This window comes from Colletotrichum scovillei, assembly GCF_011075155.1.
Source record: "Colletotrichum scovillei strain TJNH1 chromosome Unknown Contig00010, whole genome shotgun sequence".
Classification (NCBI taxonomy): Eukaryota; Fungi; Ascomycota; class Sordariomycetes; order Glomerellales; family Glomerellaceae; genus Colletotrichum; species Colletotrichum scovillei.
In genome coordinates, this window is record NW_023336268.1 from 1,829,910 (window position 1) to 1,854,580 (window position 24,671).

General features: G+C 53.2%; 6 protein-coding genes across 6 annotated transcripts; 2 read left to right on the plus strand and 4 right to left on the minus strand.

The window, feature by feature from the left end:
• Positions 1 to 2,823: 2,823 nt before the first annotated feature.
• Positions 2,824 to 4,281, plus strand: HER10_EVM0002557 (uncharacterized protein; the record flags this gene model as incomplete). Its single annotated transcript, XM_035472263.1, has 2 exons — positions 2,824 to 4,113; positions 4,213 to 4,281. The coding sequence occupies 2 exons, from the start codon at positions 2,824 to 2,826 to the stop codon at positions 4,279 to 4,281; spliced, it is 1,359 nt and encodes a 452-aa protein (XP_035327702.1).
• A 997-nt stretch (positions 4,282 to 5,278) lies between these two features.
• Positions 5,279 to 6,979, minus strand: HER10_EVM0007344 (GRIM-19 protein). The gene is made up of 4 exons (XM_035476903.1): positions 6,560 to 6,979; positions 6,114 to 6,220; positions 5,737 to 5,889; positions 5,279 to 5,641 (listed from the first exon to the last, which is right to left on the minus strand). The coding sequence occupies exons 1-4, from the start codon at positions 6,608 to 6,610 to the stop codon at positions 5,596 to 5,598; spliced, it is 357 nt and encodes a 118-aa protein (XP_035328171.1). The 5' UTR covers positions 6,611 to 6,979; the 3' UTR covers positions 5,279 to 5,595.
• A 112-nt stretch (positions 6,980 to 7,091) lies between these two features.
• Positions 7,092 to 11,362, minus strand: HER10_EVM0001797 (FCP1-like phosphatase). Its single transcript, XM_035471532.1, has one exon. It carries the CDS (start codon positions 9,879 to 9,881, stop codon positions 7,368 to 7,370), a length of 2,514 nt encoding a protein of 837 aa, XP_035327635.1. The 5' UTR covers positions 9,882 to 11,362; the 3' UTR covers positions 7,092 to 7,367.
• Positions 11,363 to 12,164: 802 nt separating this feature from the next.
• HER10_EVM0002105 (glycosyltransferase family 28 domain-containing protein) lies at positions 12,165 to 18,404 on the minus strand. The gene is made up of 4 exons (XM_035471831.1): positions 16,681 to 18,404; positions 16,525 to 16,622; positions 13,280 to 16,465; positions 12,165 to 13,219 (listed from the first exon to the last, which is right to left on the minus strand). The coding sequence occupies exons 1-4, from the start codon at positions 17,516 to 17,518 to the stop codon at positions 12,938 to 12,940; spliced, it is 4,404 nt and encodes a 1,467-aa protein (XP_035327659.1). The 5' UTR covers positions 17,519 to 18,404; the 3' UTR covers positions 12,165 to 12,937.
• A 1,975-nt stretch (positions 18,405 to 20,379) lies between these two features.
• Positions 20,380 to 21,197, plus strand: HER10_EVM0003271 (uncharacterized protein; the record flags this gene model as incomplete). The annotated part of the gene is made up of 2 exons (XM_035472953.1): positions 20,380 to 20,499; positions 20,645 to 21,197. The coding sequence occupies exons 1-2, from the start codon at positions 20,495 to 20,497 to the stop codon at positions 21,195 to 21,197; spliced, it is 558 nt and encodes a 185-aa protein (XP_035327784.1). The 5' UTR covers positions 20,380 to 20,494.
• A 1,356-nt stretch (positions 21,198 to 22,553) lies between these two features.
• On the minus strand, positions 22,554 to 24,490 carry HER10_EVM0007053 (WD domain-containing protein; the record flags this gene model as incomplete). The annotated part of the gene is made up of 2 exons (XM_035476619.1): positions 23,618 to 24,490; positions 22,554 to 23,563 (listed from the first exon to the last, which is right to left on the minus strand). Exons 1-2 carry the CDS (start codon positions 24,147 to 24,149, stop codon positions 22,554 to 22,556), a joined length of 1,542 nt encoding a protein of 513 aa, XP_035328143.1. The 5' UTR covers positions 24,150 to 24,490.
• Positions 24,491 to 24,671: the final 181 nt, after the last annotated feature.

Here is a 24,671-nt window from a genome sequence, read left to right on the forward strand (position 1 = left end):
ACCCGAGAAACGCGAGGGCCTCGGACTCGACTCTCGCACGCTCACCGAATACGCGGACCGAGGCCAGTGGCTAGAGTGCGAAAGTTACGAGAAGACTGCGGAGCTTTGTGTGGCTTAGTCTTCTTCTTAGTTGGTAAAGTATGGAACCTCAGTAATAGATGCGAAGGTACGAATAGTTCGCCAGTGCTCTTTCATTTAGTAGATTCAGGCCAACCCCTCGGAGCTAACCCGCCATCACCGGAAACGAAGACTCCACTGCTCTCCTACTAGACATCATGGTTCAGTTTTGCCCTTTAGATTCATTAGATGTCATCCGATTCTAGCTGGCCTGGTAGTTCCCATAGCTCTCAAGGGATTGCCGACGACTCTTCCTACTTCCATCGTCCTAGCCTGGGCTTCTTCTAATTCACAGACTTCACTACTTAAACCATGCTCATTGCGTGCAAATTAGTGGTATTATTTACCGGAATTCGCCAGATCTTGACTACATCCCTCAACTTCCCTTCCAATAGTAACTCCCAATAAGCTTAGGCCCAGGATATTGAGAATCTGGCATCATTCGCCGTGTCTTCGGCGTCTCCACCTTGAGATGCCGGAGCGGCTCGGGAGCTCGGGCCCACACCACCGGTCTCCAGGCGGCATTCCATCGGAATCAAGACTTGTCTTCGCCTTGCAAGAATTGCAATTATCACTACATATTGAATCCTTCGCAGGTAGCTTTTTTTTCGCCAATATAACGTCTCTCATGAAGAGAGAATTTTCAATAAGTTTCACCGGTTCAATCCTTGGATGCTTTGGTCCTCGAAGATCTTGAAGAAGGCTCCGTCTGACGCTGCACAGTGAGCCCAAGACAAGGGGCCGTTGCCGTAAATATGCAGAGAGATAGATACTAGGGTCGTCTCAAGTGAGCTGCTTCCGTTCGGATGCACGGAGTATAATAGCGTCTCTCACAGCGTCGAAGAACAAGCGAACAGTACAGGCTTCAACAAAACAGGGCTCTCGGAGAGGATCTCATCAACTCACATGCTCCGCATCCTTGGGTCGTAGCAAAGCCCAGAGCCTCAGAAAGCCTGGCTATCCTTTCAATCTACACGGTAAGCTTCACACGAAGTTCTTCCTGTCGTTCACCCAGCTTCAAGGTGATTGCGCAAGTGCTGTGGCCCTTCGACCGAACAAGCTGCAGTTCTGGCCGACACAAGGCCGGCTATGTGCAAGAATATGTCGATTGCCTCACTTTCACACATAGAGCCACGCCCTCCAGCCGAGAGAATGTCCAATAACATACACCGAGCCCCGCCTTTACCTCGAACGAACCCAAAAGCTTCACAGATGAGACAGCTTCCAGGTATGGGGAGTGCTGTCAAATACTGAGGGATAGCTCTCTACAGGTGGGCAGAATGTGGTGGATGCGACAGCATGCCAAATTACAAGGCTGCCACATCTGGAGTGAGTGAGGGTGTCTGTAAACGGAGGGCCCAACTGTGCCCTCCAATGTGTTCTTTGCAATTTGAACCCCCAAACACTTGTAGTGTTGTCAGAAACATGGCCTTTGAGAACCATGGTTTTCCCTCTACTCTTCTATTGGACACAGAAAGATGCGGCTGTCTACCCACAGGCCAGCCTGCCCTCAGTGCCCGCATTTTTGACACCTAATACAGGATGTCTTTGCACTGCCTCATTCTTTTGGCTTGGCCTTCACTGCAATCTTAACTCCCCTCAATGGCTTCACATACTATAGAAGGAATACAGCTTGCTGTGGGCCATGTTTATACACTTCGATTTTGTTTCCTACCGAGGACTACGAAAAGGCTCACTCGTCAGCCTGCAGGCCAGGCGGACACCCTTGACCAATGGCCACGTTGGTGGCAACCGGTCTGCATGCAGTCCAGCTGACCAAAGTTCACTGCAACTGAGACTCATCTCGAGGAATCAAAGACGCATAGGATAGCAACCTATTACTTCTTTATGCTTGACTTAGTTTGCCTGGATTCCTGGTACCACAACGACTCACTTCATGCACCCGACACCACAAGCCGTTGACGTGACCTTCGACCTGGAAGTTTATTCCTCGTTTGGTAGAAATGTGCCGATCAAAAGACGTAGGAAGTTATGGGGCCCAATCAGTAGCTCGCAGGATGATTGAATAAGTCGGCTTGATTCTCTCCATCCCGAAAAGTATCATAATACGCGTATCCGGATGCGGCAAACATGCAGAATCGCCGAAACTCAACTGGGTGTGGGGATGGAGCTCATTAATTTGCGAGTCCAAGATCGCGGAACGCAGGCTCAAAGATTCAGAAGAGAGTGAGCTTTCAGCTTCTTCGGGCTCTATGCCGGGCATACGGAGACCCGCTCGGTCCGGTCCGGTGCATTACATGGGCCGGGTGAAGCCCGGACCTAATCCCGGCCCAGGATTGTGAGGGAAACAACCTCCAACACTTTCGTAAGCTTGAGAAACTCAGAGGCAGTGAGCAGATGGGTAGTGATAATTGAGCAGGTAGGAGGAATTTTGGTGTAGTTATTGTGGCCTAACAGTCATTGACATTTAGGCACGTGGTAAAATGCAATTTCACCTGCCATGCTAGTTAGTCTCTATCTACAGTGGCTAGTACAACTCAATCCCAAAGTTAAATCGTACTGGCGACCCTGTTACGACGGAGTTCGGCTAATAAGCAGACCGTGCCGACTAAACACAGGCTGCATACTTGAGTTGCGACCTCCCGATCACCTCCGCACGATGAACGTTGCTTATCATGAGTGGGAAACACAATCTTCGACTGTCTGAGGTGTCGTCAACGAGGCATCGGCACTAAGCGAATCAACATGACCTCGCAACTTTCGTTCACTATATTGATCATCGGAGCGGGGCCATCCGGGAACACGGCAGCAGCGGCTTTGGCTTCTGACGGGCACCAGGTGACTGTACTCGAACGTGGCTCTCGACTTCAAACTCGGGGAGGGAACCTCATCGTACAGCCGTCCGCTGTGAAATGCCTGAGCCTGATTGGCATCACAGAATCTCTGGACAAGGTGTCTGTGGAAACAGTCAGTGACATCTTATGGAGATATAAGGACGATGAGCCGTTCACGGTCACAAAAGCAATTCCCGCTGGGGCGGTCCGGAAGCCTACCGATAGGCCATCACTGCAGCGAATAACCTACGAAGCTGCCATTGCTGCAGGAGCCAACTATCTATTCAACAAGAACGTTGCCAAAATCATCGACGAGAAAAGCGGCAAACTTCGCGTAATCGTGGAGGATAGCAGCGATTACGAGGCCGATATTGTGATTGGCGCTGATGGCATCAAGTCACGCGTCCGGGAGCTCATGTTCCCCGGACAAAACGTGGATGCCACAGTAACAACCGAATGCATATTTCAGACAGAGGTTGATATCACTAGCGTGCAGAACGACCCAGTCGCCGCTCCGCTTGGCGCTTGCTCGCACCATCTCATGTTCGGTCCCGGACTGTACTGCGTCGGTCGACCGACTGCTCATGGTACCGTTCGCATTCTTCTATGCAGTCTCCATTACGGGCTTCCATCCGCCGACGCGGATCTGGGTGGAACCTGGAACTCGGATGGCAACCCTGAAGAGATCCGCGAAATGTTCAAAGGGTTCGGAGCGCCGCTGCGTGCCTACATCGAATGTGTGATACGTGGGGGTTACCCTATCGACAAGTGGCACATTGCCACAGCACCCAAGATGAAAAACTGGCTAGGATTTGGCGGACGGTGCCTACTTCTAGGGGATGCTGCGCATGCCATGTTGCCGCATACTGCCCAAGGGGTGAGCCAAGGCATCGAGGACGGCTTAGCCCTCAGGACAGCCCTTCGCTGGTGTAACAGTCGAGACAATCTGGCTGCTACTCTGATGAAATGGGAGGCTCTTAGAAAACCACGCGCTGAAAAGATGTTTGATGTCGGCCACGAGAACATCGTCTTGTTCACCCTTCCTGATGGGCCAGAGCAAGAAGCTAGGGATCAGAAACTCTTAGCTGGCGGTTTCACTGGCCACCCAACGGACTGGGAAAGTATTGAAATGGATGCGAATGCTCCGACTAGGACGCCGCAATTCACAAAATGGGCCATGTGCTACGACGTGGTTGCAGAGGTAAGTGGTAGTCCTGGATTCTCTATGTCCGGACATTGAGGAAACCGTATTGACACGAAGTGTTGACTAGACCAATAAAGTCTTTGCCATGGACCGCAGCTCTTGAAGGACAGTGATTACAGCGAGACAGAGCTGAAGGCGACAGGAACGAGGAAATACATTTCTTAGAAGCCAAGTAACGCGACGATTCAACCCCTAAATGGGCGTCTGACTGGTATGCTTGTGTACAAGCAGTGATAGAACACCATGGAGCCCGCTTTGCTAGAGTTGTGCCGCCTACCTGTTCTCGTTCGCATTTCAGCCAGATCTAAGAAAAGATGGAGGGTTATTGAGTGGCCGATACCTTGAAATGATTAAGTACCTTAACTTGACCACGAACCTCGCCATCTTCACCATCATAACCCGAAAAGAGCTGCCTTTGCGGAACACAACCCCAATCTAGTATAGTCCTCATTGTTTTACTAAACATCGCTGTCGAAGAGAGCTGAATTCCGAGTAAGGAGTGTTGTCAGCTAGGAGCAACAGCAGTGGACTTTGCTTGTCACTCCTTTAATGATCTCTGCGGTCACCCAAGCAACTACCTTCTACTTTTTCCTATATGTTCCTACAGTGTCCACCACTGCCATATCTAGCTTTATCCAGATATCTTCAAATCCGATTCATCTAGCCTGTAGACTGCCCTCAGTAGTCTCTTTGCCGGCACCAACTAGCTGACGTCGTTGAACCATATGTGTCAGAGTGCAACCTTCATGTTCTTTCCATACATTCTTAAATCTGGCAGGACCCTTGGGCTATCCCCGACTGAAAACTGGTATCCAATCATCTTGGCACCGATCGCTCGGGGGGAGTTACGGCTTCTCCACATCACAGCAATCTTAACTCCCCCCGGGCGATCGAGGTTCGACGAGGCATGTGTGGCCAAATCAAAGTCCAGCGTTACTCGCAGAGCTGCGGAGAGACCAGCAACCACTCCTCCGACGGCTCTCAGTACAGCAGGAACCATAGGCAGCCTGTCCTAGGGTGTGTTTCTACACTTCGACTATTGCCAAGGGGGTCACAAAGAGGCGCAGCCGTCAGCCTGCATGATGAAAGGTGTACCGGATCGTCGTAAAACCTTCACTGCAATTTTTACTCATCTCAAGGGATTAGAGGTAGATTCAGAGCCCCTCAGGTAAGGCTCCTCTAACAGCCCGATTCTCTCTGCAACTTTCGAGAGGCATACTGCACGCAGATAGGCATCACCTCAACACAGTAACGTCTTTCTTCTGTCCCGCTCGAGGCATACCGACAAGACCACAAGGCAGCCTAGAACTTGTTGAAGGATCAGCATGATTGAACAAGTCGTCTTGATTCTCTCCATCCCGAAAAGTATCATATACACACGCCAGCGTTCTGCCAGCTTCTTTTGCCTCAACCCATCTTCCTCTCCTACATCTCCCTTTATAACCCTGCTCTCTTCCACCAGGTACAGATATGAAAAATCTAGTTCTTGCTTTGCGGCGCAAGAGCAAAGGTAGGACGGACGAATCTGCGACATCAATTAGCCATCTTTTTCCAAATCCCCATAGACACTCTTTTCCACCGGGCAATAGTAGGCCAGAGGGAAGGGGTGTATCATCATACCTCTCGTTGTGGTAGACCTTGGTGTTCTCGCCCAACAGCTCCTTCTCTCTCGCCTGGTCGGCGTACCACCTACGAACCTGGTCGCGGTCCTCCTCGGCCTGGAGGAGGGGGATAAGGTGAATGCGCGCCCACATCTTCTCTCTCGCCAGCTCGCTGTGTCTTGTCAGCACTGTTCTCCCTACGACCATGTGCCCCGTCTGAATGCTCTATTCCTCTTTCAAGTATATGTTCGCCGTTGCGTGCTTCCGGCATCCATGTCCACTGCCTCTCGTTGAGCAGAAGGCATGCGACTACCAGACCACCCGCAACTTCGTCCGATATCCGGCCAGAAGAGGAATAGCAATCGTCATGGTGGGGGCGAAGGGATTGCAACGTACTTGGCTTCCCGGATACCCTTGGTCAATTGATACCATCCGTATCCCATCACCAGTCCCATGCCGATCAACATCGTGCCGGGGCGGAATCCACGGGCGGGCAAGTTGCGCTGTTACCAATAATCAGCATGGTTCCTTCAGAAATCTGTGGCTCCCCGTCGTCCCCATGTCCGTGGTCTTGAGTCCAAAGTGTCCCTGATCCCAAGTCCGAGTGTCCCTTGCCTAGCAACCTCTCATCGATCCAGTTGGGTATTCTCGGTCGGAGTGCCAATCCAAACGGTCGATGACGCCATGTCCAGGAATTTCGTATCCCAAATGCCTCCTCTTGCCATGTTGCTGCTGCCATCGCTAACCCGCTCGACCCGAGCGTCTCTTCTCAATCCCTCCTCTTGCGGCTCCCTCACCCTCCATGCTCTCCCCAGCCCCTCCACCACGCCAGACAAACTCACCTTGTACTGCACAGCCTGGTAACCCCCCACGGGCGGCATATCCTGAGCCATCCTGTCTCAATCGTTTCCTACCGACCCAACGCGGTCGGCTGCGCTCGTCTAAAGGGTATATAGAGTGTCGTCGAGTGACTTTTGTCGGTCAATTGCTCCTTCGGTCGGGGGAGTCAATTGAATGCGAATCGAACAAACAGCTGTTTCGTTCGAGAGAGCGGAAGGGGGGTATCGGCGTCAGTTCGACGGGGGTGTGTGGGTTGCGATGCGATATGGTGGTCGTCGAGCTCGAGATTCGGGGACAAGCTTTGGCCTGGGGTGCCTGAGGTGATTGTTTTCGGGTCGACGGTGATTCGCTCAATTGGCCGACCGCTTATGTAAGGCATAGTGTGGACCCATTTTCTCATCTTCACCGAGGTGTACCGGTACTCCGCCTTTGATTTCGGTGAGGAATTGGAACAGAATTGAGAACTGTACACTGTCACTCAGCTTCAAAGAGATAGTATTGGAGTTGATTCATAGAATAGATCATAAATCTCAAGTGGCTAGATATGCACCGACCCAACACCTGATCGTCTATTCACCAAACCCCCCAACAAGCAGTACTGCACTTTGAATCCTACAAATATTTGCACATCTCAACTCCATGCCATGCTTCGCCAACGTAAAGGCTGGGGTATAAACCGAATGAACCATAGCCAACCAACTTTTTCTTCCTCACATTCTTCCTCGCGGTCCTCCTCACTTTCGCGGTCTTCCCCTTTCTCAGCTCATCTTTATATGCATCATGCCCTTCACTGTACGGCGGTAAGGATCACTAGTCCTCTCCGGCGGCAGCGAGCTCGGCCTCAAGGTCTGCCTCGAGATCGTCCTCGTCAAAGTCGTCAACTCCATTCGCCGCGACATTGTCCGGTATGAGCGCAATGTCCTCCTCATCGCCAGTAACTTGAGGAGTAGGCAGGCTGCTCGACTCGTTGTTGTCCTCGACGTTGGGAGTCCGTACTGAGCTCAGCTTGGAAGCACCACGACTCTTGGCAATGCGTTGCTTCTTGGACAGTGCACTTCCACCTTCGTCGGAAGCCGTGTCATCGTCCATGGCTTTCCTCTTGGTACCGCCACTGACCGCGTTTGAAGACTCTTGGGATGAGGGCAGGTCTTCGCCGGCATCGGTATCGCCACTACGGCTTTCCGTATCGGCATCCGAGCTGTCGTCGTCGCTTCCGAGGAACTCCTTCATCTCGTCATCGACACCTTCCCAGTCAAACGACTTCAAGCCGTCTATCGGGCTGACTTGACCGTCCTCAAACTCGAGCATCATGTTCTCTTCATCGCCGTCCTGGTCGCCTTCGTCTTCGTCCGAGGCATCATCGTCTTCCTCGAGTACGCGTTGCTCGCCCGTTTCGTCAATAATTGTCAAGTGCGGCCGTGCATCATCGCCATCGGCATCAGAGATTGTCTCCGCGTCGGTTGACTCGGACATGGCTAGCTGGCGGCGGTCTGCTGGATGGACCTCGACTAGGTAAGGCGCTTCGTCGACACGCTGCCATTGACTGAGGCAATCAGACAGCCAATTTTGGCTGACAATCTTGATACTCGGGATCTTGGCTGCCTGTCTGACCTTCTGCGTCCGTGGGCGAGACGTCGAAATAACGAGATGGGTGACCTGCTTGGATACCCTGGTCGAAATTTGAGCGCCGAAGCTCATCGCTTGGATGCCAATCTCGGATTGTAAAACGTCGACGCCCAGGGGAACGAGGCCAGACAGGACAATCGTAGTGCCTTCAAGGGTCGCGGCTTTCATCGTATCGAGGACTTCACCAACGTCTGGAACGGCATCAAGGTCGATGCCTTCGTCGCCCGTCTTCTTCCGAGGGGCAGACTGAGCAGGTGCGGCAGCGCGCTTCTCGTCGTATTCGGTGTAGAATTTGTGGTGTAATTGGGCAAGGTGTTGCTGTAGGTAATGCAGCTCAGCGTCGTCGTCGCGAAGGACTTGCGACCGATGTTGTACTGTCATGATATGTGCGCCATTTTCGGTTTCCTGTGTCACCTTTTCGTTTTGTTCGTCTTCTTTGTCAAGTGCCTCTTGCATGTGGAGCAGCGGCCTTTCCTTGATTTGCTGTTCCAACAGTCTTTCTTGCTCTCCGCTTTGTGCTTCCTGCAGGACCTTGTCGTCGCCGCTGCTCATCTTTACCAGCTCGTCAATGGCAGACACCTTGCCGTTTGGTTGGTCGGCCGTTGACGCCCCGCTCGTCTGTGCTGCGCTTGTCGTGTTGGCGGCTGGCGTTGGCTTCGCTTCGGGTTCCGGCGGTGCGGGCAGGATGTCCTGTCTCTTGGGGAGGAAACTCGAGTTGATGTCACCGATACCCTTGAAGAAATCGTACGGCACAACCTTGATCAAGTTGGGGCGGTTGCTCGGCCACACATCTGCTCTGTCGTCGATAATGACCACCATGTTTGTGTTCACCGGGAATAACCGCTGGAGACTCTTTGAGATCATGCTGCCGTTCTCGTCACGGCTGATGACGCGGTTGCCAAAGAGCTTCTGCTGAGGGTCGACGATCTTGGCAATGTTGAGAGCGTATGCGCGTGTTCCCATCGTGTAGACGTGTAGCTCGTAAAGCTCGGCAACCTTCTCGAGGAACTCGGCGAGGCCGGGCCGCATCTTGATGTAGTACCAGCAGCCGGATGTGACCATCCCTCGCGGGCCTTCGTCGTTGAGCTGAAATTTCTTGACGTCCTTGACGGCATTGTAATTGGGATTTGACGGGTCCTCCATCCATTCGCCAACCGTAGGTTCGATACAGGCGTGGATGATGGTCTGGTCGAGATCGACAACTAGACTCAGCTTCCGTTGTCGTAGCAGACGCTTCTGGGTATCGGACTCGGCACGCGCAGCCAGGTCGCCGCTGACCATGAGGCCGGTCTGATCGTGAGTCATGTTGATGGTGGCGCGCTGAGTATCGCGTTCGGCGGTGGCCCAGTTCACCTCGGTCATATCCTTTCCGCAGATGGCGCACAAGCCTTGGAACTGGATCTCGTGGGAGCAGGCCTCCTCGACCATCATACACGGGGCGTCGCGGGTGAATGTCATGCCTTCCTTGAGACGCCATTCTTTGAGTGTGCCTTCGGCCGGACTATCCCAGCCGACGACTGTGGTTTCTTCCTCTTGCCAGGTGTTGCCCGCGATGGGGTCGCCGACCTCGCGCATCCATTTGAAGGAGTACTCGAGCACGCTTTCCTGTTTTTGGACAGCGTCGCCGGGGCGCTTGAGGAGTTTTGTAATGGTAATCGGGTAGCGCAGTCTCGCGCCGAGTGAAAGTAGCTTGCCCATGATGACGGCAGGCTACTGGGAGGGTTTGGTCTAAAAGTCTGTCGCGGTGGGAAAGGGCCAAGGTCAGCAAGGTGAGCTTTGAAACACGCGCATGCGCGCAAGTGGATGAAGAACTGGAAGATGCAAGCAAGGGGGGTTTTTTTTTTCTTTCTTTCGAAAGTAGACGTGACACGAGGCGCGGTAGGCGGCAGCGAAGAGAACCTTCAATGACGTCTCGAACATGGAGGGAGGAGGTGCGACGAACCTAATGAGACTCCCCCAGTAACAATCGGAGAAGGTGCCGGTGTAGTGGCCAATCCCATTGCCCCGAAGCTGATGAGGGGAGTGTTTGATCAATACGCAACAGATGGGGAAAGCTCTGAAGCGTTGCGATGGGACGAGGTGGACAGATTGGAGGTGTGAGATGGGTAAGTAAGGTAAGGTAGCTCAGGTATGTAAAGCCGTCGTCTTGGTTGGTTGGTTGATGGTGGAGGATGGCAAGAGAGGGAAGAAAACGCGTGGGACGTCCGTATTCTTCCTAGCCTTGGGTCTTGGCTGCCTTTGCCTTAGTCGAGTATTCCTCGGGTTGTAGGCGCAATTGAGTTTTTGGTGACGTGATGCAATTGGACGGAATGCTGGATGTTGTCGCGTGAGATGTCCGTTTGGCTTGAAGCGTGATATCCGTAACGTGCCGTGGTGGGATGAAGTCGGAGCTGGTCTCGATACGAGTCGCAATGGGAAGTCGAGCTGTGCTGTGCTGTGCTGCTGATGCTCTTACTCGCTTGGGGTTCGGGGGGTGTGGAGGTTTTGGAGCTCGGGGATTTCGAGTGGAGGCGGGTAAGGTAGGTCTGGACCGAACCGTGACGTACACCGCAAGCAGGGCAAGGTGAAGGCAAGGTGAGCCGCGAGACGGAGTGGGGTCGGCTGTCGGGGAGCACTGACCACCTGGACACCTTAGCAAAGGTGTAGCTGGGGAGTGAGGTGGGGCCGGTCGGTCGGCCTTTCGCAGGAATGCTTTTCCGAAAGGAGCTTTTAGGCGGCAGGGTGGTCCCGTTGAGTGGAGCAGAGTTTACCGAGGACTGGCAACGGAAACACTGAACGGTTTGCGTTGGTGGTGTTGGTGTGTGTACGGAGTAGGTACCTGTTCTGGAGAGACAAAGTACCTCGGGGTCTTCGGCAGTCCGCTGCTTTGCCAAGGCTTCGAGTGTTTGGTGATGGAACGTGGAGGCACAGCAGCTGCAACTTGATCTGACTTTTACGTCTGTGTTGGTGATGATATCGAAGTCGAATACGGGTGATTTATGCACTCTTTCTGTAGCACCTTGCTTGTTGTGAAGTAGGTATCTGACAGACTGGCAGAGCTGTGGTGTGATGGCCCTGGAGTGATACGATGCTGAGATGGAAGAAAAGGTACAAGACCTAAGCTGTCGAGGTACAAGGTATGGTCGCTGGCAGAGGGGGAAAAGGCAGCCTTTTTGGTGTCCGTCAACCACTATCAGCCGAGCCACCCCCTTCTGAAAGAGTGGGATGCGATGGTCTATTTGTACCTGCTGTAGCACCCCAGCCTGCTCCTCCGTGATGCAGCGATGCAGCAATGCTCCTCTTCCTAGGTAGGTACCTTACTTCTCCTCTTCCCGCTCATGGCGCCAGCCGGCTTCAACTGTTGGCCGCTTGGTGACCCCTGCATGAGAGCTTCACGAATCAACCCCTTGTCCATTCCCCAACTCGTCCCTCACTCACCCTGTGCCTCACTTCACTCCCCTCTCACTTCACAGTCTGTCACTCAATTTACTGTGCCTCACACCCTGTGCAGTGTGCAGTGCATGAGGCCTCTCTTTCTCTCTTATCCCAGCTGTGAGCACCCAGATCCATCATCCCACCTCTGCCAGCCAGTCACACCTTTCTGCTCTTCATCATTGGGTTACAGTTGGGAGCCTCTTCAAACAAGCACAACCAACAATGAGTCACGTGAACAAGAAGCAAGAAAGCTCCAGTAAGTGAACCTGATGAGAAGAGTTCACAAAGCTTCATGACACCCACCCTCCCCAAAGACATTCAACATTACCTCAGCTATTCCCATTCTCTGTCACGCGCCCTGAAAATAAGCTCCACTGAGTAGATACCTGCCCAAGGCAGAGAGAGAGAGACACTGGGGAGGCAAAAAAGCAGTGGTCAGCAAACACCAGTGACCACCGACCACCTGCATCAGTGACTCCCTCTCCAAAGTGGCGTGAACTCGGCACCTCACATGAGCAGCAACGCAGCCTCCCACCACCTAACCTCAACCTGCCTACCTCCCATTCTAGATCTTATTTTGTCTCCTGATTTCTTACAGCTTGTCAACAAATCCCTCTCATCCGGCCCTAGCCAGCAGCTGCTTTCAGCTCTTTTCTCTCCCGGCAATGCCTTGATGCTGCCACCCTTCTCTGCCTACCCAAGGTAATGGGGAGATGCTCCAATAGTGTGATGACCCATGTACATCGTGATGCAGGTCGATCAAGGTAGTGTAAAGCGGAGAGAGCTTCCCCCAGACTTTAGCTGCTCTCCGATTCTGTGCATGAGACCTCCACCTAAGAGCATCAAACAGAACTCAACACATCAAAGTTATTGAGGGGAGGTCTACTTGTACGCTTCTATTAGGTCTGTAGCAAACCTTGCTCTCGTTCGCCTGTAATTCCAGACAGGACTACTACTTCGTTACCAAGAAAAGTCATAATCGAGTATTAATGTACTCTCTATCCATGAGTATGGGTGCCGCGTTGTCCCGTGTCCCCAAGTGCCGTTCTGATCACGCCACAACCCCGTAAAACCAGTCAGTCAATCGTTCAGTTTCCCCCGTCTCCCACCCCAGACTCCGAACCAGGGAAAATAGCAACTCTTCCCCAGAATCCTCTAGCAAAGTCCGTAAAACGCCATGCCAGCCAAATGTTCATTCGTTTCGATCAGCTAACGTCCCAGAACCCCCCGACGCGTTCCCATTCCGATCCCATTTCATCCACTTCACATATTGGCCTCGGAGTCGAATCGCCTAGGATGCTGTTCCCTAGCGCCTCGTTGAGCAACTCCTGGTTGAACCCCTAAGCCACCGGCTGCTGTGAGGGCGAGGGTGACACGCGCATTACTCTGTTTCCCAGAGGCTTGTCCCCCGGAAGCCCGGGAAGTGCTCCCATCTCGGAGAGCTTCTTGGTCGTCATGTCCGGGTCGGGCTCGTCGTTCCCTATAAATGTCCAGCTCTCCTCGGCCTCTTCGTCTTCGTCTTCTTCAGCATGCGCGTGCTTGCCTGCCTTTCTCTTGATCAAGCTCGTCGCGTACTCCATATCGCGGTACAGGCACTGAATCGCGTTTTCCACGCCGCGTTCCTATTGTTGTGTTAGTTGGTCATGAAGTTTCACACTTGAACCCCGGGAGTTGTGACTTACACTGCGAATCTGCTCTCCTAGCACGCGAGCCTTGACAATCATACGGTCGTTATGCGTAGCTTCCCAAAGCGCGCGAGCGAAAGAGACTGCACCCCATTTCTTCAGACAGATACCGACGCCAATATCCTCGACTCTGCCGCCAAAGAAGAATTGGTCACCAAAGAAGGGCCGGATAATGGTAGGAATTCCAGCCCTCAAGCTGGCACCCGTCGTGCCGGATCCACCATGGTGAGCAGCCGCGTCAATCTGTGAGAACAGCCAGTCGTGGGGCGCACTCTTGATGACGAAAATCTCGGGCGGGATAACGGGCTCATCCTTTGCACTCTCCGCCTCACCCTGCTTGGCCACACGATCCGACCAGCCCTTGGACAAGATGCAGCGCACATCGGCCTTTTGAACGGCGTCAATGACCTCTTGGGTCATCTTGGCCGTATCATTCACGATGATAGATCCGAAGCCGACGTACACGAGCTTCTTCTCATCCGCTCTCGCCTTGGCGATGAAGTCGACAAGTTCCTGAGGCGGCTTAAAATCCGTACCCTCCTCTAAGAACCAGTAGCCGGTGACGCGAATCCAGTCCGAAAAGTCCAGAGGCGGTGCGACAACGTACTCAGAGAAGTTGTAGAGGAAAGGAACCTTGTTGGGCTGCATCTTCTCGAGACTGGTGTTTGGCAGCTTGAGGGTGTTGTTACGCCAGCGGTTGACCTGATGAGCAGTCGCCTTCCAGAAAATGTTGTCAAACATAACGTACGTCATGTAATTGTACGCACCACCCATCTTGTATTCGGGCATAACGAATGCATGAGGGTAGGCTCTGGTCCGGGTCCATGGCATGGTGAAGGCTCTGAAGTAGGGAATCGAGAGCTTCTCTGCAATGTGAATGCCCGCCATGGCACTGGGACTCTCAATGAGGAGATCAGAGCCCTGGCAAGCCTCCCACGCTGAAACCAGTAACTCGTCCAGCCATCCGCGGAACATGGAATTGGCCTCGCGCAGGAAAGCCCAAGTGAACGTGCCGTTCTCGATGCAGAGTCTCATGAGCTCACCAGGATCACCGTCGACCTTTGCGAATTCGATACCGTGGCCCTCGATCCAGTCCTTGAACTCGGCGTGAGTAGCGATCCGAGGCTTATGGCCTTCTGCAATCAAGCCCTTGCACAGCGCAATGTACGGCTGAACGTCACCTCTGGAGCCGATCGTCAAGCAAGTAATCTTCATCGAGTGAGGAGGCTTGAAGTTGAGGAACGAGGCTTTGGGGTCGTCGAATAATATAGTCGGAGCATCGCTAACGCCTGAGCCTTCCTTCGGCAGGCGAAGTTCGTGGTCGTGGAATTCCTCGACTTGGCGAGCCTCCTTCAACGCGTCGCGCTCGGCCATGGCGTTCTCCTCTTCTTCCTTCTCGTCCAGGTCCAGGTCTCCCGACTCCTTGAGGTAGCGTGTTGTCTCCAGGCTTTGCAACAGAGTGACAGCGCAATCGTCTCGGAGTTCGGCCTGGCCAAACTCGAAAAAGACCTCCTCGTGACCACGAATGACAACCACCAAGCCAGAGTAGCCGAACCGGAAACCCTTTTCTTTGTCCACGTTTTCAATATCCTTCAAGGGGAGAATGAGCTTGGTCCTCGTTCCAGGCAGCAAGCTACGGAAGCAGAAGGACTTGTCGCTGATGTAGATTTTGCCGTACAATGGCAGGACACGCAAGATGTAGCCGAAGTAGGTCGCTTGAAGCTTCTCCGTCTCGGGCAGCGCGAAATGCGCGCGGAATCGATCCATGGAAGTCTGGATCTTGCCCTCTGCATCCTCGTATAGATCTTCATCATCCGTTTTGATTTCAGGCGGAGCGTCGTAGTGCTTTCGGCCGCCTCGCCACATGCCCGACACCTTTTCGACGTAGCCCATTGATTCCGTCGCCAGCATGGAGCCCAACTTACCGCTAGTGCTGTTGAGATACTGGGCAAAGGCGCCCACACGCTGCAGGGGAAATGCGCCCATCTTGGTGATGCTTTGCAGCGTAGGGGTCACGGGAGGTTTGTCGCCGTCATTGATGGAACCTGTCGTTGCAGCATGCTGGCCACTGTATGCGGCCAATGCAGGTGGACTCTTGTTGTCGCGGCGCTGGTTCTTTTCGAGCTCTGTCCGGGAGGCAGAAGCTGAGCGTCGCACCGTGGGGTTCTGGAAGACATCGCTGCCGCGTAGAATTTGGCTTGCCGAGGGGTCCTCGTTCGATGATGCCACCATGCCTGAATAGCTCGGATCTTCCATGGAAGACTGGACATAAGAGTCAGTAGAGCCCTGCTTGTGGGTTCCGTGACGAGAGTCGTCGAGACGGTTCCTGCTCATGGAGCGTCGGTTGCCGCTGAAGCTGCGCCGGGGTGAGGAATCGCGAATGATGGTCGACAGGTCCAAACTACGGCGGCGGAACCCCCTGAAGGCGTCGAAACTAGCTCGCGCAGCATCCATGCTGGCGCGTGGGCTGAGAGCCGAGGGGCTGTGAGCAGACAGTGGTGACAGCGTCGCCTTGACAGCATCGGGCAGCTTGGTCGTCCTAAGCTTCGGCGGCGCGATGCGTCGACTTGCGCTCATGGAGCTGCGGGCTGAAGCTGGCACCGGCTGCTTATCCTGCCTCTCCTGCTCCTCCTGAGCTTGCGCTGCCTTGAGGAGGGCCGCATCCTTTGCGCTAGACGATGCATCCTCGATGAGAATCTTGAGCACACTGATGGCGTCCTTGCCGAAGCTGAAAAAGGAGAAAAAGTATTCGTCAATGGCGTAGGTCTCGTCATTGTCAATGACACGAATCTTGCAAGTATCGGCAAACTCGAGCATCTGGGTATCCTCAATGTCGATGACATTCTCGATGGGCAGTGAGATCTTTACGCTATCACCCTCATTGTGAGAACGAAAGATGACTCTCTGCAGGCTCTTGACCCATTCCTTGGCACTGGGAGCGCTATCGGCGCGGAAGTGGTAGGTCCGGTGGTGAGTGACGACGGTGAAGGTGAGTCCATCCTTGTTGTTGTTCACGCTGGCCGAGATACCGTAACGGAGGTCGATCTGGCCGCTGGGAAAGTAGACGTTGGAGGGGTCCTTGTAGTATGCTAGAACATCGCCCTTGAGGCGGAACCAGTAGCGATTGTACTTTGGATTGCGCTTGCCGCTCTTGGACAGATAGCCTGACTTGACGACCTCGTGCTATTATTCCGTCAGTATTGATTGTAGAAAGACGGGTTGCAGGTAAGTGGAATACGCACCGCCTTCTTGGGTAGGTAGGCATAGAAGCAAATGTGCTTTGCCGTGATGTACATATAGCCCTGGAGTAATACGCTCTGGAGCAACCAACAAGGGTATTCTGCTTGCGTATCAGCTACTTGCGCCCGTGGTCGACGGAGCATTATTCATGTACATACCCTCAATGACAGCTTCGGGATGGTCAAACTCAAAGATATCCTGCAGACGGCGAGCCAACGCAGTGGAGTTTGAATCGCCCGAGTCGCTGTAGTTCAGCTGGTCGCTAGACCGGCGGTCGACGTCGAAGCTGGGTCTTGCGGACATTTCGGCCTTTGCCTCGAGCATCCTGCTCATGACGGGGGCCAGGCGGTGGCCGTCTTGGTCATCGTCTTCTCTTGTATCATCGGCGGGTTGGGACGGAGAGGGCTCGGAGGTGTCGCTAGCTTCCTCGGAGGTGGGCTCCAGCTTGGAGGGCTCCTTTTTGGACTTGTGTCGTGGCAGACGTGGGAGCGCCGGTAGCGATCGGAGGAGCTTGGAACCGGAGATCTTGCGCCGGTGTTTCTCAGTCTTGGAAGAGGAATCCTTCTTGAGGACGGTCGTCTTTGACAAGTCGGAGTCGTTCTGGCGGCGCTGTTTGCGATGCAAGAGGTGGCCGATGCCGTGGACCTTGTCGTCGCCACCATCCAACTTGTCGGCACCGTGACGGCGTGTGGGTTCGTCTTCGTCGGCGCTCTCCTCGTCGCTCGATTCGAAGCGGTCGTGGAAGTCCACCCGTGAGCCGGCGGCAGCAATGAGCCCGAAGATGGACTGGTTCATGTTCATAAACATGGGCGGGCCCTGCTGCGGTACCAAATCCTCCTCTCTACTATCGTCGCCCTCCTTTAACCTCTCTGGTAACTCCATAGTCGGGGTCTGTGATTCGTGCCGCTTCTTTTGCAACTTCCTGCCGACGCGCTTTTTGACATCGTCCTCGCCAAAGCTAACGCTCGCAGCGCCAGCTTGAGCGGGCGACGCCATCGCTATCAGGGTATAATTTCGGTCGGTCGGTCGGTCGGTCGGATACAGTCGAACAAATAGAAGGCGGCAAGCTATCTTGGAGAGGTAGTGCTTTGGGTATGTTTACGACCTCTTTGTCCGGGCGGCACGGATGGTGGAGAGGCGGGGAAGGGCGAAAGCGAAGTAGACGATGCTGCGGCAGCGGAAGCGACGCACTGCGGAAAGGAGGGCGGGAGGGTGGAGGAAGAGTCGTCTGGCTACAGCGGGTTCATTCGGGCGATGACGATAAGGTTCGAGGTCGCGGGAGGGTAACGGACTAAAAGACAAGGCAGGCCAGGCCCAAAGTCTTATGACGATAAAGTACAGAGTTAACGGTCAGGTAAGGTGAGCAAGGTAGCGAAGTAAGCAAGGTGAGGTAAGAAGAGTATCCGTGGGTTGGGCCGTTGGTTTGGGATGAAGACGGAAAGGCAGCCAGAGACACGGCGGCAACCTTGAAGAATGTACTGTGTAAGAGAGAGACAACAGAAGTTGAGGAGTGTGGCACAAAGACGAGAGTCAAAAGGGTTAGGTAAGGCAGAGAAGGTAAGGTACACTACTGCCTTAGCTAGTAGTACGGTAGGTAGGAGAGAAGAAAACGCAAAGCAACGAGAATGAGGCCTGCAGATTACTTACTACCTAGGAAGAAGGCACCTCGCTGATCAGATAGGAAATGGAACAGTTGAATGAAGGTTATTGCTGCGCCTGAACCCCGGAAAAGACGGGGACTGGGATACAATTGATGGATAGTACCTTAGTACCAAGGTATTTGTTAGGCAGTTCGGTCCCGTTGCATTCACCTTGAAGTCACCTCAGGTATTCATAAGGTAAGTAGACAGTCGAGATAACCGGGAGCAGCCAGGCCTCTTCTGGGAGAATGAGAGTGTCTTGAGAGAGTCAGAGACTCATTCTCTCACAGTCTCACTTGCTCCATTGTCTTTCGGAAGTGCACTAGCAGCACCTTAGCAGCAGCTGGACTCCCCCAAGTTCTGTGCGCAGCTGCACGCGATGCTGCGCCAAAAGTACGCGCATTTCCTGCTCTCTATCCGCAATGTACCCGTACCTTGTGGACCTGGGATGCATGGATGCCGTAGGTGCTCCTCTCAGGGGTCCAGTCATTCCTCTCGTTTTCTCTCTGTTTGTTTTCCCATTGGACCGGTGTCTTGAACAGAGTGGGTTCATCTTGGGTCGCTCCAATGTCTGATTGCATGAAGCTTGTGATGGCCCATGTAGGAGTGGCCCCTGCCTGTTTCTGCCTCTGCTTACCCAGTTGCCGTCTATGACTGGTCATAGACTACTTAGGCAGATAGGACATGTTGTATCTCATTTCCTCTTTTCACTCCTCAGGTCTCTTTACAGAGGTGAGAGTGAGATGAGCAGGATGAGAGATGAGAGGCAACACAAGAAGGGAAAAGGAAAAGAAGGCGCCGTGGGGGCCCACAAGAACAAAGGTACGACCTGAGTGACTGCAACCAAGTCCCCTGTGGATCCCGGTCATATCCCACCCCTCCCACTGGCCTCACATTAAGCTCTCTTATCGATAAGCCGCTCTCATGACGCCAAAGTGCCCCATCCGGGTCCCATCACAAGATCTTGACAAACGACATGGATTGCCATGTGAGCCGACCACTCCGGCCCAGCGCCGCCAGCCTGACCTTCGCACCCGCCAGACCCGAGGCACACATTAATTACTGTGTATTGTCTTCATCAGCAGATGCATATCGAGACCACTCATTATTCGCCTTCCAGACACGTTGATATTCACTGTTCTGAGGCCAAACACAGTCTAAAGCTTCTGTCACTCACTAGGCTCAGACTCACTCACAGACCCAAAATCATGGCGAGAGCGAGGGGACCAAGCCTAAAATGACATCAGCCCAGAGTGCCCGCAAACGACGCTCTCTGGCATGAGCATCTGCCCGAGCACTGAGATTCGCATCGCGGGGACATCCCAGATCTGCCCCATATCAAGTCCCCTCTTTTGTTGAGAGCCGCCCAAGCTTTGACTGAGGAAAATAACAAACGGGGCAGAAACGACATTCAATGTCGGCGAATTTCAATGTTTATTGTTGTCTGACAAGAGTTTTCATGCAAGATGCGCCATGCTGTTGTGGGCCTGTAGCTCTCACTTGAGGTGTTCTCCAGTGACGAGAATATCATATTCATGCTGAATCTGGATGAATGCAAAACAGGAAAATAACCAAAACAATTCGCATCCATATAAGCACCTTGATGTGTCATTGCATCTTCATCGCAAACTTACGTATTTTACACTGCGTCTTTTGTCTTGCTTGATAATTGTCTTTAAGCCTTGCGCAGTGGGCGGAGGTCAACAACAATACCACCAGCCTGTGTCTCAATGTCTCACTTCAAATCCGACCACTTAAAAATCACGTAGTTCTCATACGAAAAGCTTCGCTGCCATGGATGATGTGTTTCTTGCTTCCACTTCCTTCCTTGTGGCTTCCAGCCTTCCAGCAACTCTTGTTCCAATTGAAGCGGTGTCAGAGATGAACTGAAGGCGCCGTCGCAAATGGCGAGATACAATTTCCACGGCGGTACTTGGGCTGGACATCATCCATCATCCTCATGCAAGAATAACCCATGAAAACGACTAGCAGCAGTCCGGCTTGAAGTAGCCACGACACCAAGGTGCGCGATCGCAGAGCTTGACTGAAGCCGAGATCCGGACCCGAAATGCCGGTCACCATCGCCGAATACTACTGCGGGGGCGGGGCATCGACACCCGCGCAAGAGGGGGAGACGGGAAGTGACGACGTTGCGCAGTATATAGAACTCAATCCGTTTCTTGACATCATTTCACATTTCCTCTGCTCACTGCGTGTCTGTCCTCCGTCTCAAGCTTTCCATGACCGCTGCAAATCTCGGGCTTCCTCTAACTTTGAAAACCACGGATCACCAAAGCGTCTCTTAACGGTTTACCTCGAGATCTAGCCCAGCATGAGGTATCTCAGATCCCCTCACGCACTGCTCACCTTGCTCACCTTCTTAGCCTGTTTGGCGTAGGTGACTGCCTTTTTCTTTCTATCTCATGATGAAGAATCTCAAGGCTCGCACGAACAACAAGCTTTAAATACTAACTTCTGCCAGTCCCTCGTCGCAACAAAGCCCCCCCTTCAACGAGAGTAATCTCCCAGAAAACCGCACATATGCCGCCTTTCCCCTCCCCGTCCCATCCCTCGACCTCGACTTCCGCATCGTTGTTGACCTCAACCCGCTCATCCCCGTCGGCGTTGGCCCGTTCGGTCAGCGGAACTGGATTTCCTTTTCCGGGGGCGCCTTCTCGGCCAAGTGGGGCACCGGCACCGTCGTCGCCGGTGGGCAAGACAGCCAGATTGTCGTCAACGAGACCCTCAGCACTGCCGTTGAGACGTCGTATCTGCTCAAGACGGATGATGAGTCGCCGGCTTACATTACTGTGAAGACGACGGGGTGGCGGACTGGGCCGAGGGAGGTGATGGAGAGGCTGTTTGATCCGGCTAGGGCGAATGATGTCAAGCCTTCCGAGTATAGTTTCCGGTTGAACGTCAAGATGGAGACGGGAGATGAAAGGTACAAGGATATTGTGAACACTGCCATGTGGGTTGGTAGTGGTGCTCGGTTGGGAGCCACAGTCATCTATGATGCCTACCGGGTGGTTTAAGGCGGGGGTGAGTTCTGAGCAGCACGGAGACGATCAACAATACAACCTTTCCGTCAAGAAGAGCCGTTTTATATGCCTTCATTTGTAGATATAAAGGCATAATCAACTATTGATACTTGTGCGGGATTTTGTCGTGGTGGTAGCCGACACGCAGCCACTCGCTCAACACAGCTTCAAATTAGAACTGACGTGAAACACAGAGAAAAAGTTACTACGGCACCAATTTCCACCGAAGATATGTTTGAATGGGCAAGAATCGTCTAAAGTGCAATAGAACGCATAGTAATACTTATCAACTACATTCAATTCACGAAAACCAGATACTAGCGATGACCCAGGCTCCTGCTCACCGCCTCGAAGTTTCCCAACTACTCACGCAGTGGAAAGCCAGAGGCTAGCTGGACAGGTCACCATTTCAAGGTCAATCGGGCTCTGGGGCCCTTCTTGTACTCCACAACACCAAAATCAAAACTTCGGGGCATTGTTGAGAGAAAGTAGGATGAAGGCTGCGAATGGAAGGAGACCTCTGCCATCTACATCCCGCAGTAGCATGGCTGATCACTTGTTAGAACCGCACGATCAACATGACACTAGGGCCCATGGTAGAAGCCTGATCAAGACCAAGGATAATGACTGTTGGGTATGCTGTAAGCCTCCTGATACATCTCCTCACAGGATTGTAGTACCCATTACCTTCGGAGATAGCAAGCAGCGAATGCTTGGAACGGTGGCCATGTCCCACCCATGACAGCTTCGCCCACCCAGTATTTCATCCAGCCGGGCTGTTTTGCATATTATTCTCGAAAAATCGCCTTTTGTTTCCTTGTGTCTCAAAGATAATTAGACACGGGTATGTATTGCTTTCAATCCTAGGCTGTCACATCATGACACAAATGGGTACTGCGGGTATGCACCTCTATGGCAGGCAGGCAGTCTGTTCAACAGCAAACGGTCACCAGTCAAAGCAATGTAAACAAGAACTCTTTTGTTCAATTCTTTTTCATTCTTTTTCCGAAGTGCCCCAGCGTTATCCAAACAACACCTGGCCGAGATCCTATAGACGGCTTCCAAGCCGCATAACAGCGTTCAGCACTACCCTGACCACCGTAACCGCACAGAGATGACGGCGTCTGCTTATATACTGGATCGTAGACAAGCTCAAGTATCCTATCTTCCAGAACCCTCCAGAACGCATTTATAAAGTTGACGGCCTGAAGCATCCGCCACTGCAGTAAAGACCTCCTATCCACCAACGCCGCGCAAAATGACATGCCATTTTCCATCCCTCCCCCTATTGCCAAGAAGGCAACCCAATATACACGGAATCCCAGTGGTAGTGTACCTAAACCTCCAGGCTTACTGCCACAAGCACAGCTTTCCACTTGCTGTACCACCAGCCACCCAGTCCATCGTCGGATGGAAGTGAGCCACAGCGGGGACAGCCGAGATGCCGTCTCCGCCCAACTGCGCAAGTTGCTCGCCATTGGCGGCGTACACGTCGACGAAACGGTTCATATTACCGATGACGAACTTCTGGATGCCGTCCTTGGGTCTCTTTTGCCACTGGGGCTTGAGGATGGTCACCCAACGGCCAGTCTGGTTGTTGTGCTTTACAATATGCTTCGGCTCCATCTCGGTGGACTTGTCCCAGTCGGTACGGTTCGCCCAGTCATAGATCTTGATTGTGTCATCGTAAGACGACGTGGCGATATGCCCGCCGGGACTCCATGATGCGTGAGAGACTGAGAGCCGGGAATTGTGCTCGTAGAGCATGGCAGGGTGTCTCATATCTCCCTTGCCGGTGACCTTTCGCAAATCCCAGATCTTGACAGTTCTGTCGAGAGACGCCGTGGTCAGGAGGTGCGGCTCTCGCGGGTTCAGAGAGAAACCTCCAATCTTGTTGTCGGACAACTGCCACATCTCCGTGGACTTGGGGTCGCGGATGTCGACCTTTCCAACGGCGCCGTTGAGGGTAGAAAAGTAAATGAGGTTCTTGTCCGTCAATGGAATATCGATGGCGGACAAGGGTATATCCTCATTCTTGTCCTCGGGCTCCCAGACGGGCAAACACACATCCTTCTCAAGGTCAAGCACACGGACGGTAGAGTCGTATGAGGACGTGTAGACCTTTTGCTGCTCGAACGGAGAAACGATGATGGTCGTGATCGTTCTAGTGTGGATCTTGTAGGCGCCAATCTTGGGGTCAAACCACGCGTCCTCATCGTCATCGTCGTTCTCCGGGGGGCCATCCTGAGAGGCGTCGAAAACACCTAGAGCGCCTTCCTTATCGCCGGCGAATACCAGGGGTTTGTCCTCGGTAGGATGGAAAGTGGCAGCGTAGATGCGCAAAGGACAGATTTTTATATCTGGAAGATGGTGAGCAATTACAACTGACGGCGAACACAGATTGTCCGGCTTACCTTGGGGACTCCATTTCTCGTAGAGCTCCAACTTGCCCATCTTCTTGCGTAACTCCTTCAGGCCCTTATCAGACGTGTTCTCCACGTCTTCATCCGTGAATGTGGGGACGCCGGGCTGGGCACCCCGAGGGACCAGTGCACTCAACCCGGTGATTCCATTGTTAAACTTTTTGCCATCGACGGCGATGTCTCCCAGACTGAGGTTGCCACCGATTCTCGTTTTCTTGGCTTTTTCTTGTGCAGCCTTTTCTTCAACCTCGACCTCGTACTTGCGCTTCAGAGTCTCGTTATCGGCATCGAAGCCTGCAACGCGAGCACTGCGACGGACCGGGCCAGTGGGAGCAACAGGCTCCCTTTTTACGGGAGTCGACCGGGACTTTGGTGCTGGTTTGGGCTTGGGAGGCATGATCTTATTCGAAGCCTTGGCCAAGTCGTCCAACATGGTCTTGTTCTTCGCAATGTTTGCGAGGCGCATCTTCTCGAAGGCGCTCATCCCCTGGTCCTCCTCGGCTTTTACTTTCGTGCGAGCCATGACTGCGGCTTGGGATGTATATGGGCGGGAAGAGGTAAAATGTGCGATCCGACGGCGGTAGACCCGGAGAGAAGTAGTGATTTCCGTGGTTCCGTATGCGGAGGCGTATCAGGTGGTGTTTGTGGTCGTTCGGAGCAAGGCTGTTCACAATGTTAAGCAGGTTGAAGTGGTAATGAAGAGGAAGTCTGTGACGTACTGTGAGAATTGCGACTCGGAGAATGCGATTGCAATGCCGAACTGTCTTTTGACCTGTCGTGAGAGCAACCCCGAGCCAGGTGTGGAAGTTGTATAGGTAGCCAAGAGAAACTTGGAAGTATTGGTGGAAAGAAAAAAGAGGCAATTCAGAAGGAGTGAATCACGACGGAAGGAGCGCGGTGGAGGCGAACCTGCCTAATTGAAAGCGCGTCGCAACGCGTCGAGGTCCCCGGCGGTTGCAGGGGGTTTAATGTCTATTACGTCAGCCATCAGCGCCCTGTCACGCCTGTCGTCGGTCCCTGCATGGCCCGAGCTTCCCCTGTTGGA